The following is a 15,724-nucleotide window of genomic DNA, read 5'->3' as shown; positions in this document are numbered from 1 at the left end:
CTCCACATATTCAGCAAAATATTTCAATTACCAAAAGAGCCTGGAAGACCAGAGGCAGAATTTGAGAACAGAGAAAAATCCTGACCAAGACTAAATTGGAATAAGAAACTAATGTGTATTTTGTTGCCCAGTGTGAATGCCTATCTGCTACCTTCCCCCATTCTCTCTGAACTGGGAGGCAGCGACTGCTTTTGTATTTCTTTGATGGAGCCTGTTAGCACATGAGCCAACAGCTCACACATCATTAAAGATGTTAGGTGGAGACTTTTGTAGGATTGTAGTTTGGGCAGTAGAAGAAAACTTGTTTTTACACAGTTCATGAGTTTCTCCTGTCCCTAAAATTAGCAACTGTTCCATGTGTCAGAATGATGTATGCCTAAGGTTGTCTATACTGGCCAAAGAAAATTTCTTCCACCTTGTTGTGCATAAACTCAATATTAATGTAATTGTTTTTAATTGCTAGCTACAGTTTACTTCTGTAATGTACTAGCTAGAAGTAGTAATGTTTACATTTTACTGAAACAATTGTTTCAGTAACATGCTGGCTATAGTTGAACTGCTAAGCAGTGCTAAAGCTCAGGCACCAAAATTGAAAAAACACATTCTGCCCTAACTCTGTAGATTTCTAGAGTAAGGCTGCTGTTAAATAATATGGAGTGAGAAAATCCACAGTGTTTTTAAGAAAAGTCTTTAAACTCATTTAGTTTTATTTAAAAAGTCCTCAATAAATCTGTTAGAAAAAGAATAATAATTTGTAATGTAACATCAGACTTCACCTAATAGCAGTGTCCATAGATCTCTCAGATTGTAGAAATGTCTAACCAAGAATGTAATTTATGAAGACAGGAGCTTGAGAGATGACGCTGGACACTTCAGTTACCACTTCATGATGATGGTATTAGAGACACTGACAATCTCAGCTAAAACTCAGCTGAAGTAATTCATAGCTGTCCCAGATGCATTAGCATGAGGGTGTTCTGAAAGGACTGTGTAATTCTTCAGGTCTGAACAGTGCAGTGTCTTGCTCTTCACTCTGATAATGCTGTTTGTACTGTGGCAATGCAAAATACTGGATGTTCTCAAAAGAGCCTAGGAAGGCTCGTCAGCCAGGTCGCGTTGATCGAAGTACCTAGGGATGAAGTGAATATGGTAAGAAACCTCCAATGCAATATATTCCTTACTTCAAGTTGTCCCACCTGTTGCTTTCTAGCTCATCTTTTAGTGTTGCTATCGTAATTCTGGCTCCATGGTGCAGAGGGCTCATCTGAAGAAAGGAATAAGCTTACTTTACTCTTAGGTATATCTTAAATCCTTTTAGCTAAGTATATTTGCTGCATTGGCCCAGGGTCCTTTTACTGACTTCCACTTTTAAAAGGATTTAGGTTAGTACAAATCATTGTGTTTATGCTGGACATACATTACTGGTTTGGGTGTATAAGTTGCATTACCTGCTAACTAAGCAGATTATCAAGTTCAGAGCTGATATTTGTTCTTCATTCTTGCTCTCCTGGAAAAGAGATAAATATCACAACAATTCTTTCGTTATCTGTGTCAGATAGAGAAGCTGTTACATTCCATGTTATGTGTATTTCTAGTCTTCATTCTCAAGCAAACTTAGGACATGAAAAATTAATTATTAAGACTTCTGAAAAATGATCCTCCTTACCTGCTAAATTCACCAACTCCTCTGCACAGTTATATTAAATCTTACCTCCAGTGCCCTGACTTCTGCACACCGTCTTGCCAGCTGTCGAATAAGGGAGTGAGCTTCAGGTAGCAAAGGTTTTTCAAGGCAGGCCAACAGTGCATAAAGCCATCTACCCTGTGAGGATTCACATAACAAAGTTTTAATTCTGAGCATTTCTTTGAAGATTCAAGCAATTCATGTTACACAGAGCAGGACTGAAGTGTAGGTCTCAAAACAAGACTGCATTAAGTGCTATATGCTGTAATTGGATTTTGAAAACCACTACATGAATTTTTGAGATGCCACATAGTAGAGAGTTCTGTATCTTTAGATAAGATTCCTGTGTGCACTACTCCTGGGTTTCCTGGCCAAGGAACGGCCAAGATAAAAATTACTACAGCTGATGCTATTGTAGTCTGAAGGAAGGATTATTTTAGTAATATCTAAACATTATTACTTGGTTTTAAGTTTTAATTTTACAATCTGAAAAAACATTCCTGAAGAATGAATGTATGAACTCAGATCTTTCTGGAATTAGTGGTTAGATCTGCTTTAAGATTTGCAGCACTGTGAAAATATGTCCTTTGAATTTTACATCTCTGAATTCTACTGCATTCTTACAGACTTTCTGGTCTGTAAGAATTTTAATTTCTGGTACCAGTCTAACTTCATAGTTTAATCACAGTGTTTAGTGACCTTCATTCGGGGATCTAACCTAACAGTCAGTGTGCACATTCTCTGCAACATGCATACTGGTTAAAGAGAAAACAGTCTTTTGCAGGAAAGGACAGAACATGGAAGGTCTTCAAGTGACTGAAAAAAATAGTGAAACTATGCTAAGCATAATGTAATTTTTCACTACTATTTTGCCTTGTGGTACTGAAGGAGATGAGATGCATCCACCAAGGTCTTCTGTAGATATGGTGCCATGACACCGTTGGTCAGTCTAGTTGTGACCAAACTCTATGCCAGTGTAGCCTGTCAATCAGGAGTTCTTAGTGGGTTTGATTTGTCACCACATGAATGCAGCTAAGCTTTCTGGTCTGTGCTGTATGTGGAAAGATTAAATGTGTCTTTGCCAGCACACTGAAATGTGCCTCCAAACTAAGTTGGAGGTTTTGGTAAATAGTGGAGCACCCAGACAGAACCAAAGCTGCTGTGATCTCTCTCTGCTCCTAAACCCTGATACTCATCAAGTCTCGTGGCTTAAATTAGTGGGGCGAGTGATACAAAGGGGGAGGGAGTTTGGGCAGTACTTTTTATGTCTGTATCTGTTATATGTGGAAGGGGCTTCAGCTGGTCTGTAAGCCCAAAGTGTAAGTTAGCTGAAGAAGAAACTGGTAACAGCCGTGTTTACCCCTAAAAGGAATTTCACCAAGACTGCTGGTATGGAAACCAAGGAGAGAAGGAGAGGGAGATAAATAATGTGCAGCTGGAAGAACTGTACTTGGAAAAGTTTTGTGCATGTTGGTTGAAAACAGCGGTGGAGACTTTTGGTGCCAACGAATGTTGTGTTTATTTTTTGTGACCAATGAGAGGAGTGTAAACTTTAAGTGTATAGAAGACAGCATGCTGTGATAATAAATAGAAGCCTTCTGAGGATTCTACTGTGCCACCTTGTGTGTCGTGACCGTCACAACAATGACATCTGGTGGCGCTGAACGTGATCTGCGGGCTGTAGGAGCGAGGTACAGCCAGGGGATGGGAACCCAGCGAAGCACAGAGCAGAAGGGGAAGCTGCTTGGTCCAGACGTGATTAATTTTGACACCCGGGGGACAGATGAGCCGCTGGGGATATAATGGGGAATAATTTATCAAGTGAAGAAGAGATTGTTTTATCTACATGGAAAGCTTTGTTGAAAAGAAAAGGTATTAAGACTTCTGACTATGCCCTTCGTAGTGTGTTATTGTGGGCAAACTCACAAGATTTTGAGACTAACTCAAGTACTGCCTTTTATGTTAGAGCATGGAAGGAAGTTGGGGAGAGACTATGGGATGTGGTATCTAAAGGGAGCAAGGCGGCTGCAGAGTGGGCTACCACTTGGAGATTGCTTTAAGAGACATTAAAAGAATGGAAAATAGAGCTGGATAAGAGGGAGCAGGAAGTGGAAGAAGAATCAGAGCAAGAAACTGAAGTTAATGGGTAACAACAGAAAAATGAGGTTCAGCTTGAGAATGCGTTTTTCACTCAAGTAGAGCCTGCTGGATCTACTTCTGCTGAGTTTTCTCCTGGGTCTATCATTGTGGGAAAAAAACCCTACAAACTGATAATACTGCTTGGTATCTCCCCAAAAAGCTATGTCAAGCCTCCTGTGTACCCCTCCCCTGCACAGCAGCTAACTGAATTAAGTGCCAAGTCAAAATATGTTACTCCTGCACAGCAGTTAGCTGAAATGATTTTTCAGGAGAAACAAAGTGAAGAGCAAGCTGAGCCTTCTCCCCCAAAAACTGCATAAACAAATGAAATCATTAATGCTGTATCCTCCACTGCCTAGCAATGATAATGAGGATGATGAAATGCCAGCGGCCAGAATATCTGAACTGGTGCATGGCTCTGTTTGTGGCAAACCCCGTAATAGAGCTAAGCCTGCTGCTCCTCAGACTTTACCTCCTTGCCAAGTGACTGTGACCCCCTCAACAGCCTCCACAATTTTGGGAGAATGTTGAAAAGAAAGCAGCTGAAGTGGGGGATTGGGATTTATTAGAAAAAACAGGTCCACCAAAAATGTTGGAAATGCAGAGTGCTGATACGAATGCTGCTTGTAATGAGCCTATGGCCTTTCTTGTTTTTAAAGCAGCTCCTAACTCAGGACAAAATGACAGCCATCACATTTGTACAGGGAAGTTTGTGCAAGACCTCCAAGCAAAGGTAGCTAAATATGGTATTAATGCTTCAGAAGTAATGCAGTTAATTAATGTTATTAATGCTGATGTGCTTGCTCCGTATATTATGCATCTTGCTACAATTTTGTTTCAGCCAGAACAATATGGTGTATTTCAAAATACCGGGAGACAAATAGCTGAAAAAACAGCTTTGAATAACATGCAGTTATGTCAGCAGGAACCTTGTCATGCTGTAGGAGCTGACACCTCGTTAGGCAATGGACCTTTTTCAAATCTGGATTTACAGGCAAGATGGGACCCTCTAACTTTGGCACAGGCTCAACAATTAGGTACGAGTGCTTTAATAAAACAATGGAAATGGCAGCTCCCAAACAGAGACACGTTACTATACAAGGGATAAAAGAACCTTTTTTTGTAATTTGTGGAAAAGGTTGCTGCAACTATTGAGAAACAAGTAGATGATGAATATTTGAGACAAATTCTATGCAAACAATTGGCTAGAGATAATGTGAATGAAGTCTGCTGAAAAATTATTCTTTGTCAGGAGATCCCTCTTTGGCTGATGTTGTAACTGCTTGTTCAAAAGTTGGCACAGTTGAGCATAAAATGGCTGCTTTGGCAGCAGTCCTAAGGCCTCCACAAAAATGTTTTACTTGTGGAGAACAAGGGCATTTAAAGGCACAATGCCCACAAAATGATAAATGAAAAGTAAAATCTAAGATAAATCCAGGCAATAAAGTGAATTGCAATTGTTGTGCTAAATTGGGACATTATGCTAAACAATGTAGATCAAAATATCATCATGCAAATGGAGACAGCAATCGCAGGGAAATGGGAAGAATGCGAAAGAGCGCGTGGGGTCATAAATACCCCGACAACAACCACAAGCCCTCCCAGCACTGCAAAGTTATCCATTTATGAACAATTCTCAGGGGCCACAAGTGGCTCTGCAGGGATTGATATACCCACTGCTGACACAGGGACCGTTTTGACAAGACAAATATGTAAAGTGCCTCCTGATGCCTATGGTCCCACAGGGTTTGAGTGCCATTTTAGTGGGGAGATCTAGTAGTACTATTCAAGGTATTGGTGTACATTTAGGCATTATTGATTCTGATTGTTTGGAACAAATTCATGCTATGGTATCGGTCAGTGAATCTCCTATTATTATTCAAAAAGGAACTTGTATTGCTCAACTTCTTCCTTTTGTGAGTTCCAAATGCAGTGAACCAGAGTTGTGGTACAGGAGGTTTTGGATCTACAGGGGCATCTCAGATATTTTGGACTCAAAACGTGACAGATTGACACCCAGAAAAACAATGCGTTGTCATGACTAAGGGATATCATCCAGAGATGATAACAATAACAGATTTGATGGGACATGGGAGCAGATGTAACTATAATTTCATAATTATTTGGTCTCAATCATGGCTCCTCACTCACGCAGGTTTTGGAGTCATTGGGTTAGGTGGTTCAACTGGGTAGGTAGTTTATCTGCTATTGCGATTAATGTAAAACATCCTGAAGGCAAACAAGCTAACATCAGGCCTTATGTCACCAATGCCCCACATAATTTATGGGGACAAGACTGTTTCTCCCAATGGAGTGTCAAAATCACTATGGATTTTTAATAAGGACCACTGTGATGCAGGGCTTCAAATGTCCAATTGTAGCTTTGACATGGTTGACATGGCTTACTGTTGGCGTATGGTTATGGACATCAAGATTTTGAGGGCATGTGGTGTATGGGCGCGTCAGATCACAGTGGGTCAGTTCACAGGAGCATTCTAGATTTGAAGGAAGGACTTGGTCAGTTGCAGGTGGATGAAGGATGGGAATGATTGAATGGTTTCCTTGCAAGTTGGGGTATTGTTGAACAGCATGGGGTATTGTTGAAAACTGGACTGTTACTTTTGCTGGTGGTTGTATTCGTTGTTTTGTCTCTCCTGTCTGCTTATATTTTTGTAAAGTGCCCTGCAAAAATCCTTAGCAGTAGTGTTTATGGTTCCAATAAAAAAGGGGGAATTGTGGAAGGGGCTTCAGCTGGTCTGTAAGCCCAAAGTGTAAGTTAGCTGAAGAAGAAGCTGATAACAGCCATGTTTTACCCCTGAAAGTAATTTCACCGAGGTCATGGGCATTGCAAACCAAGGCGAGAAGAAGGAGAGGGAGACAAACAACGTGCAGCTGGAAGAAGTGTGCTTGGAGAAGTTTTGTGAATGTTGGTTGAAAACAGTGGTGGAGACTTTTTGTGCCAACGAACGTTGTGTTTATTTTTTGTGACCAGTGAGCGGAGTGTAAACTTTGTTAAGTGGATAAAAGACAGCATGTTGTGATAATCAACAGGAGCCTTCTGAGGATTCTACTGTGTCACTTCATGTGGTGTGACCATCACAACGATGATTATGTTTTATAATTTTAGCCTTCCAAAAACAACTCTGAATACTCATTTAGTATCTAATCCAAGAAAGTTTTGAAAGTAACAATATGATGCATCCATCTAGAGAACTCTTCAGAAAATAAAAATAATGTAATAGAAAACTGCAAACAAATTGTTTAATGCATTCATGTGCAAATAGTTAGAATAAATTAAAAATTACCAGTTCTGGAGTAAATTTTTTCTCTCCAAACCAGGCTATCAGGTATTCTAAGACGCTGGTTACTGTTGCCTTCAAAAGAGGAACAAAAAGAGACAATATAGAATCTGCAATGTTTTGTTTTGCTGCTCTTCTACCTGAAGGATTGTATTATATAAAAAGTATTTCTGCTCCACAGTATTTATTCCAGGTTGCAGTTACATGTAAGGGTAAAGTAAGTGTTAAATTACCATTACCAAGTATTAAACCTCTTTTTGGAAAGAACTTTGTATGAAATGAGGTAATTTTCAATGTTAACGAAAAGTTATGGATAAGTAGCTACAAATTAGGAAAGAGGCATCACACTGACTGGTTGTACATAATGGTGGAAAGTGGGAAATGTAGTAAAGGAAAGTGTGATTCTTCTAGCCTTGCAATGTACATAAAAATTCAAAATCAAATTAAAATACTAAATGAGAAATCTAAAAACATTACAAAGCACCTATTGGAGTATTCAGAAAAAATTTAAACATTAAATGTGTTATAGAGAAACTACAACAACAAGGTACTTTCAGAACTAGTCATGAAAAATCTTTGCTTGTAGTTTGTAACTGAATGTGGTATAACAAATACATATTTTCATTCTGAGTGTACAATGAATAGAATTGGTAATAAACAACTGCCTACTCTAGGCAAAGAAAAATAGATAAGCCTTCTGTAACAGACATGAGAAATAATGATTTAGGCAATGTCACTATATGATTCTAAGAGATAGGCTTACCTGGTTCATCCTGCTTACAATACTTAGCAAAGGGGGAAAGCCCACCTGAAAAAACAAGCAAGTTGGAAAATGCAAACATCATCACATTTTTGTTCTGATTTAGAACATACTAAAATTTTAATTTTATGTTCAGACACTTACAGTGATTTGAAAGTCTGTTCTGAGCTTTGAAATTTATTTAAAAAGTATCTTCAAGAAAGTTGAAGGCCCAGTGAAGTATCAGAGCACCTGCCTTCTACTGTTACTTGTTAAAGTTTTGTTTTTTCAAAACGATGCAGTAAAGAACATGTTTGTAGGGTATCACATTTGAGGAGGGTAACTACATATCACTATACAACAAAACACTAAAGCAGACTATGAAGAAAGCTTCCATTCTGTTCAGAGAGAACAAAGTATTGACTTTAGCTGATAAGAGATGAAGGAACCCTTCAAATTTTGACTGAAGACACAGACTTATTTTCTGCCTCACTTAATTTCTGCATAAAAAGAATGTACCCTGGGACTTTCTGGGCTCACCAGAGCCTACTTCCTACTTGGCACAAAGTGGTAATAAACAGTAGGATTGTTTCTGGGGGCTGCTAGTCTAGAAAATAGCTGCTGAAAATTAAATAGAAGTCCTACACTCACCTTCATGTAATCAATTCCTAAATTTTCATTATCAGATAGTGCATCTATTTCTGAGTATACTCTTTCACCGAGGCAAAACTTCTTCCAGCCTTCTTCATCCTCTGATTTTGGCTAAAGTAAATAAAAATAAATGAAAACTGTATAATACTGTTATCTTGAAGACACTGGAGAAAAGACTTGATAATACTCATAAATTATTGCATGCAACTATAAAGCAAGATTAACTGTGAATTCAATAACTGGGAAAACAAACCACAGAGCAGTGTTATGAATTCTACTCACCATAGTAACATTGCTGTCCAAATGTTGTGACCGCCAGTGATTCCTGTGCTTGTTCAGGCTCTGAGTAATTAAAACAAAGTCAAAACCCAGTTTAACTCTGCAGTTATTTTATCCTAGCCACGAGGGCTATTCATTATTCTTAAAATGTAAGAGAAGTATATTTTATGATTTTATATAAGTTAGTAGATATATAGCCAGCACAACTAGCTAAATATTTCCCATGCCTCTTAGCAGAAATATAATTAAGGTGCTCATGGCTGGGATTTTGGAAGTAATGTTAAAGCTGAAGGCATTTTGAAGTCTATTACATAAGGTTAAGCTGAAGTAGCAAGCTTTAGTAGTCTTCTAGACTTTTCTTTTTAGAACAATCTTAAGAAAAAACCCACTTTGATTTAATCCAAAAGCACACATAAAGCCAATATCCTGTTTCCAACAGTGGTCTGTATCAGTATCAGAGGTCTACAGGATTGTTTGAAAGCAGGCAAGTGTGGTTTCTTAGCACAGTTCTACCTGGCAGGAATCCTGTGTAAAACAAATCGGCCACTTAACAATTACTTGTAGAGAGCTGTAAATGTTCTGTAGCAGAAGAAACTTGTCTCCTACTCTAAACGTTACTGTAACTGTATAAAAGACCACTAAAAAAAACTCTGTAAGTAACAGCAGCTGATGCAGTGGTTGAACAAGTGAATGCTCTTTTTTGGTTTTAAATACTTTTTAGAATAGTGCCATATTTCAGTGTTATTGGCACAGATAAGAAGACTTATTGATTTGAGCACAAAAATGATTTATGGTCAAAGACTGATTTATGCTCAAATCAATCTTTGAAGAAGAGGATTGATTTGAGCATAAAAGAAATATCTATACAGTGAATAAGCCTTTAGATGCCAGTCTCCTTAGTTCTGCTAAAACCTTAGACTATGCCTAATATACAATTTCCCTCACAGAAACAGGGGTAGCTCAGTTACTGTTTACAGTGTAGATGCAGTGGTACAGATCTCCTCCTTCACTAAATTTTCCTCCCTGAAAAAAAAAAACATGGTACATGAGCTGATGCAGAGCTCAGTGCTAGAGCAGCTCCTAACTGGTCACACCTCAGTACCTGAGGTACTCCTACACTGCAGGATCAATGCACTGTACACATGCTCCCTGCAGCACCGGAGTCACAAATGACCTCTGCCAACATCTTTATTACAGTTTCCATTTCACCCTGTTTGAACTGTGCATAGAGAATAGTAGAATCATAGAAAGAGTTGGATTGGAAGGGACTTTCACAGGCCATCTAGTCCAACCCCTCTTCCATGGGCAGGGACACCTTCAATTAGATCAGGCTCAGAACCCCATCCAAACTGACCTTTAGTGTTTTGAGGGATAGGGCATCCACCCCACTCTGGGCAACTTGTGCCAGTAAACAACCTCATTGTAAAAAATTCTTCCTTATATCTAATCTAAATCGACCCTCCTTCAGTTTAAAACTTTAGTAAGGCTTAGCTGAAGTTAGAACCTTTACCCTTTGAGATTGCTTAATTTACTATTCTCGTTGTGTTATTTCAAGCAGGGTGCAAATGTATCAGGAAAGATTAAAATCTGTACAATGTTACAAATATGTTTTGCCAAATCAGTATTTCTCCTTATAATGGGTTGCCACCTCTGTCAACAGGTTTCTAAATGGACTGTATGAATGGACTTTATGCATCTCCTGATGGGTTAGAATCCACTTGGTTCTTAGTTAATGTTGAGTTCTGCAGAATATTTCCTGCAAGCAGTATGTTTTATATAACTGCATAACATCATAGGGGTTTTTGTCCTTCTTCAACTATGCCATATCATTTAATCTAAATATGGACATATTTTTGTTGAAGGAGAATTTTTCTTAAGTGTGACTCTCAACAGTTTCATCAAGAGGTTTAAAAGCCACTCAGTATATGCTCAATTAGCATTCCAGAACCTGAAACACTTGCCTATAAACATCTATCCCGCTACAAAATCATAACATTTCTATCCCAGATACAAAGTTATCCCCTGTGAAGCACAGGTATGTCCTATCTAGACCGTGCAAGGCCCCTCACAGGCCATCTTGTACCTGACGAACCGCTGAGAAATTGGCCACTTGCTGCTGCTGCCACTTGAGTGTTGGAGAGTATCCCTCAGGAGCAGGCTGACATCCAGAAATCTGAGAAAACACTGGCAATAATTACAGTGTAAAGAGAGCTTTATAAGAAGAATCCTCAAGAACAAGAGAATCAGTAAATGTTTACTGTTGGGTAAACAATATCCTTTAAATATTCATCTAAGAAAGGTAATTTCATTACCACATCCAAGCCTGAGCTAAGATTTTGGTTTAGACAAAATATTTTTTGTTTGACTCTTCTCCTATTTACATAAGCAGGAACACTAAGTGTCCAAAATGCATTGTCAAAGAATTACTTAAGGTCTTCCTTTCAGCAATTGTTCTGCTTTAATCTCCCTGCTCATAAAAAGCAGGATGCTGTTTCCTTATCTGAGACAGATATTATCAGTCTCAGGCATTCCACCTGTCAAAATAGTAAGTTGGGGAAGACAGAAGACCATAAAACCATCTAGGAAATTAAATCTGATAGTTAAGTAGATATAACCTCTTTAAAGATTAGCATGAAAGAGTTATTGAACAAAATCTTTCTACATGTCTTTAAGAATGTCACTACACACAAATGAGACAGATGAAGAGAATGGCTACAGAAATTACAAGGTCATGGCAGTAGTAGAAACTTTGAGAAATCTAATAGTGAAATCTCAGATTACATCATTGTCACTGGAGAAAGACAAACTATTTGAAAGTAGTTTAAAAACCAAGCTGGCAGGACCATGCAACACAGAAAAATCTGCTTCAACAGTAAGGAAAAGTTCCAATAAAATATTCCTTCCAAAAGGAAAGAAATGGTGCTAGAATTTCATCTAACTTTAGTAAAGCTTAGCTGCCCTTAGTACCCTTTTGCCAGATATAGACTTCAACCCAAAGACAGGTATGGATATATTTTTCTTATAAAATTTATGCATGTTTTATGAGTCAATAATTGTAAAATTTAATGCAATATTTGTTTTTCCTCAGACAGTAAAACAGTCTGCTGCATATCAAATAATATGGGGATTATCAATTTAATCAGTTAGAAAGACTGCTTTACCCAGCAGTTGAGTAGGGGTTTCTCCAAACACAGACATTTAATTCTGTAGATGCTTTTAGAATCTAGCAGTGCTATTTAGTTATGCTACTGACTCCCCAAAATTAATACAATCATTATAGTAACATCTTTCCCCTTTTTCCCCCTCTCTCAAAACATGTAAAAGCTCTCAAACTTACTGAAATGTTTACTGTCGGCTTCTTTTTCAATTTTCTGGGATCTATTTGTGCCACGACCACGTCAGGACATCGAGCTGCTTCAATCCTACAAAACAGAATCAAGTAGGCTGCATTTTTTCTTTTCTGTAACAGGTCAATAAATATCGGATGCCTTTGAAATACTCATAAAATCATGAGGGACCACACAAGATCATTGAGTCCAGCTCCGTGCACAGGACAGCCCAGAAATCACACCCTGTGCCCGAGGGCGCTGTCCAAATGTTTCTCGAACTCTGTCAGGCCTGGGGAGCCTGTTCCAGTGCTCAGCCACCCTCTGGGTGAAGAACCTTTTCCTGATATCCAGCCTAAACCTCCCCTGACACGGCTTCATGTCGTTTGCTGGAGTCCTGTCGCCGGTCACGAGAGGGAAGCTATGGGTCGCTGCCCCTCCTGCAGGTGTGTAAAACACCGACTATGCCGGCGAAGGGCAGCACCGCACGGCCGCCCCGGCACCAAGCCCGGCCCGGGCAGCACCTGCGGCCGCGCCGCTCTCGCGGGGAAGTAGCGGGCCCGGGCCCGGCCCGTCCGCCCCGCCACTCACTGGACGCGCCTGAGATACTCCTGCGGCGTCCTGGGAGGCACGGTGGGGTCGAAGTCCTCGGCCAGGTCCCAGTCGCCCACGGGCAGCAGCCGCGGCATCAGCTCCTCCAGGCCGGGCTCCATGGCCGCGCCAGCCGCGGCAGAGCCCGCGCGCCTGCCGCTGCTCTCGCGAGAGCGGGGGCGGTGTCCCCGCGGAGCCCCGAGGGCCCCGGCCGCGCTCGGATTGCGCCGCCTGCTCCGCGCGTCTGGGCTGCCCTGGAAACCACCGGCCCAAGAGCTGGGGCAAAAAGGGGTTTGCCAATTCGCTACCCATCAAACCTGGCCTATTCTTGTGGCGAACAGGTGTAAACCTTTAATAACTTCTTTCATTAGGCCCAGTGCCATTATTCCAATACACTGTAGTTTTTGCCAGGTTCTTTATAGCTCACCCATTAGTACTCTTTTATTTTACCTGTGAACACCAGTATTCATAATATTTGTCCCTTCCTTGAAATGCTTCGAGATCTGTGGTTAAAGTCAGTTACACAGAAGTTAATGGTTATAAATTCACACAGAGTTCTCATTCTGGAAGGGTCAATGCCTGAGTTGCTGCTGTATGAGTTTTTCTGAAGACTCTAATGTGGGAGCACCCACATGCCAGACAGCAAGGCAGCATTTGCACAAAGGGGCAATGTTCCCAGGTGAGATAAAAAGCAGAAAGATGATGCTATATTAATTTACATTGTTTATTATGAAATTCCTGTTACACAATATGTAACTATTAATTCTGCATACGAAGTACACAAAATGTAACTATTAACTTTGTAAGCAAAGTCTATTTAGATCTAATATTTCAGAGTAGTTTTAGATACTTCTGACATAAATTTTTTAAAAAAGCTCTTTTTTTTTTAATCCCCTGCAAGTCTCTATTTCAGTAGTTCTAAATAAACATCTACCTTAACTCCTCCTCTCCAATGGCTTTTGTTTGTTTTAAGGTGTTTCCAAAAGCACCTACGTGTACCAGGGAGTTTTATTTCTGAAACCCGGATCTAAGATCCTAGTTGAGTATGCAACAATTGCAGTCACCACTAGAAATAAAACCTGCTTAATTAAGCCTACTGTGATAATTTTGGAAAGGCTGACTGATGATCAAGACAAAAACTTTGGTGAGTCCAGCTATATAAAGTTCATTTCTAATACTTTAATAATATGCAGAACTTATTTTTCCTATTTGTTATAAAGTCCAGAACTATGAACAGAAAGAGAATCCACGGATACAAATACACTTTAAATATACTTTCTATCTTTAGATTACTTTTTCTGGAACTTTCCATTGATACTTTTTAAACAAAGCAACATATTTTTAATAATTACAGATAGTCTTCCACAGGTAATAAAATAATTCCTAACATGTCTTACCAACAGTGCTGATGCAATGGCTAGCAAATGTGACTCAGAGGAGAAAGAGGAAAATGAAACTGGAAATGTATATATTTCTTCTCAACTGCTTAGGTATTAAGGAAGAGTACTTTTCCAAAGAAAGAGTGAACTGCATTAAGAAATATGCCCTGTTGGCTTAAAAAAAAAAAAAAAAAGCAACATATAAATTCTGCATTATGAAAAATTAAAACACTCAATCTACAGTCTACATATGAAGATAGGGATCTAACAAAATATTTTGTTATAATGAGTAAATGAGTTTATATGTTTATATCTATTTTCTATTTCTTTCTCCTTGATTTTCTCTGTAGTTCACCTCATCATAACAGCTGCAAGACTCTTCTTTAAGTTTAGGGCATTGGATTGAGTTATTATGTAATGAAATTTAATTTTGCTGAAGATTAATTAAAAATACTGACTATCTTTTATTTGTAGTTAACTTTCAGAGTAGTGTACTTTCCTGTTTTCCCTTCTTGCCCTTTGAGTATCTTTAAATGTCAGCTGCCTCTTTCATTTATAGAGTTCATCCTGCAGTTTAGACTTCAGGACTTGCCTCTTTTTAAGGTAATTTTCTGAAAATGTTTCACAAGGTGTTTGAATACATTTGAAATTACAACACCGAGTCACTTTCTGTGCACCTGTTTGAAGTTCACAGTGTAGTGGAGTTTGGGGGTTGGTCTTTTTTTTTTCTTTTTTCTTTTGTTCAGAGTGGGGATGTTACATGTCATTGGGAAGCTCCTGCTTAATACTCCCATAAACGGCAGTGAGATTTGTGGACAAGGAAATTTAAAATCCCTCCAGTAAACTCTGCTGTTGTTTACCTTTTGTGTTTTTAGACTGAAGAGAACTGATACTGGAGATAGTAATGGCAAAGAAATTCTATCATAATCACATTTGACATATAACAAAAGAGGATAAAGACGGTTTAGTAATTTCTATTTGCTTGATGGTCACAGAATGTTTTCTGAGTTGCAATGAAGGAGGGAGGATATGGTAGTCAGTCAGCAGAATGTTTTTCAGTCCTCTCCCATGTCTGGATTAGTTGCACTAAGACACCTCAGGAAAGGCAGAGATTACTGTTCTGGCCTTTCATGACAGGGTTGTTAAAATCAGTTCCTGAAACTGAAGAGGTTGGGTTTGGGGATAAAAAGCTGAGCACCCTAACAAAAAACTTGGACAAACACATATAGTAATGGCTATGTAATAATTACTGTAGATAGTAAACAAACGTATTAAATATTTATAAATACCAGATAAAGGATGGTTTCAGGCTAAAATCTCCAGGAATATAATTTCAATATATTTTTCCCCCAGGCACTCAGAAGAAACATGTAAACAATCTTCTGGATTAAAAGTTGCCATAAGTACTCGTGATGGAAGATGGGGACAAGCAGCGTGAGCTCAAGGACTACCCGGCTGTTTCGGTCCCGGGAAATCCCGTGCCGGACAGAGCAGCGCAACCCCCCGCGGGCCGCGGGCAGCCCCGGTACTCGCGGGCACAGGCGCAGCAAGGGGGAGAGAAGGCTAAGCTGCCCCCGGTGGCCGAGATGCCCTTCTTCCTGAATGGATTTGTGATCGAGATGCAGACGACCGACGTT

General features: G+C 39.5%; 1 protein-coding gene across 2 annotated transcripts; it reads right to left on the bottom strand.

Moving 5' to 3' along the window:
• Positions 1-38: 38 nt before the first annotated feature.
• On the bottom strand, positions 39-12,896 carry GEMIN2 (gem nuclear organelle associated protein 2). Of its 2 annotated transcripts, XM_063398953.1 has the most exons (11): positions 12,709-12,762; positions 12,129-12,213; positions 10,875-10,975; positions 9,767-9,814; positions 8,795-8,854; positions 8,513-8,623; positions 7,886-7,930; positions 7,129-7,197; positions 1,712-1,822; positions 1,449-1,507; positions 39-1,129 (listed from the first exon to the last, which is right to left on the bottom strand). In XM_063398953.1, coding segments are annotated over exons 2-11 (645 nt in total). In that variant the 5' UTR covers positions 12,130-12,213; positions 12,709-12,762; the 3' UTR covers positions 39-1,089. The 2 variants fall into 2 exon arrangements, with proteins under 2 accessions (XP_063255023.1, XP_063255022.1); XM_063398952.1 differs by lacking the exon at positions 9,767-9,814 and having other exon boundaries at positions 74-1,129; positions 10,875-10,964; positions 12,709-12,896.
• Positions 12,897-15,724: the final 2,828 nt, after the last annotated feature.

The sequence above is a fragment of the Prinia subflava genome, chromosome 5 (assembly GCF_021018805.1).
Source record: "Prinia subflava isolate CZ2003 ecotype Zambia chromosome 5, Cam_Psub_1.2, whole genome shotgun sequence".
NCBI classification, from domain to species: Eukaryota; Metazoa; Chordata; class Aves; order Passeriformes; family Cisticolidae; genus Prinia; species Prinia subflava.
This window is presented reverse-complemented; position numbering and strand designations above follow the sequence as displayed.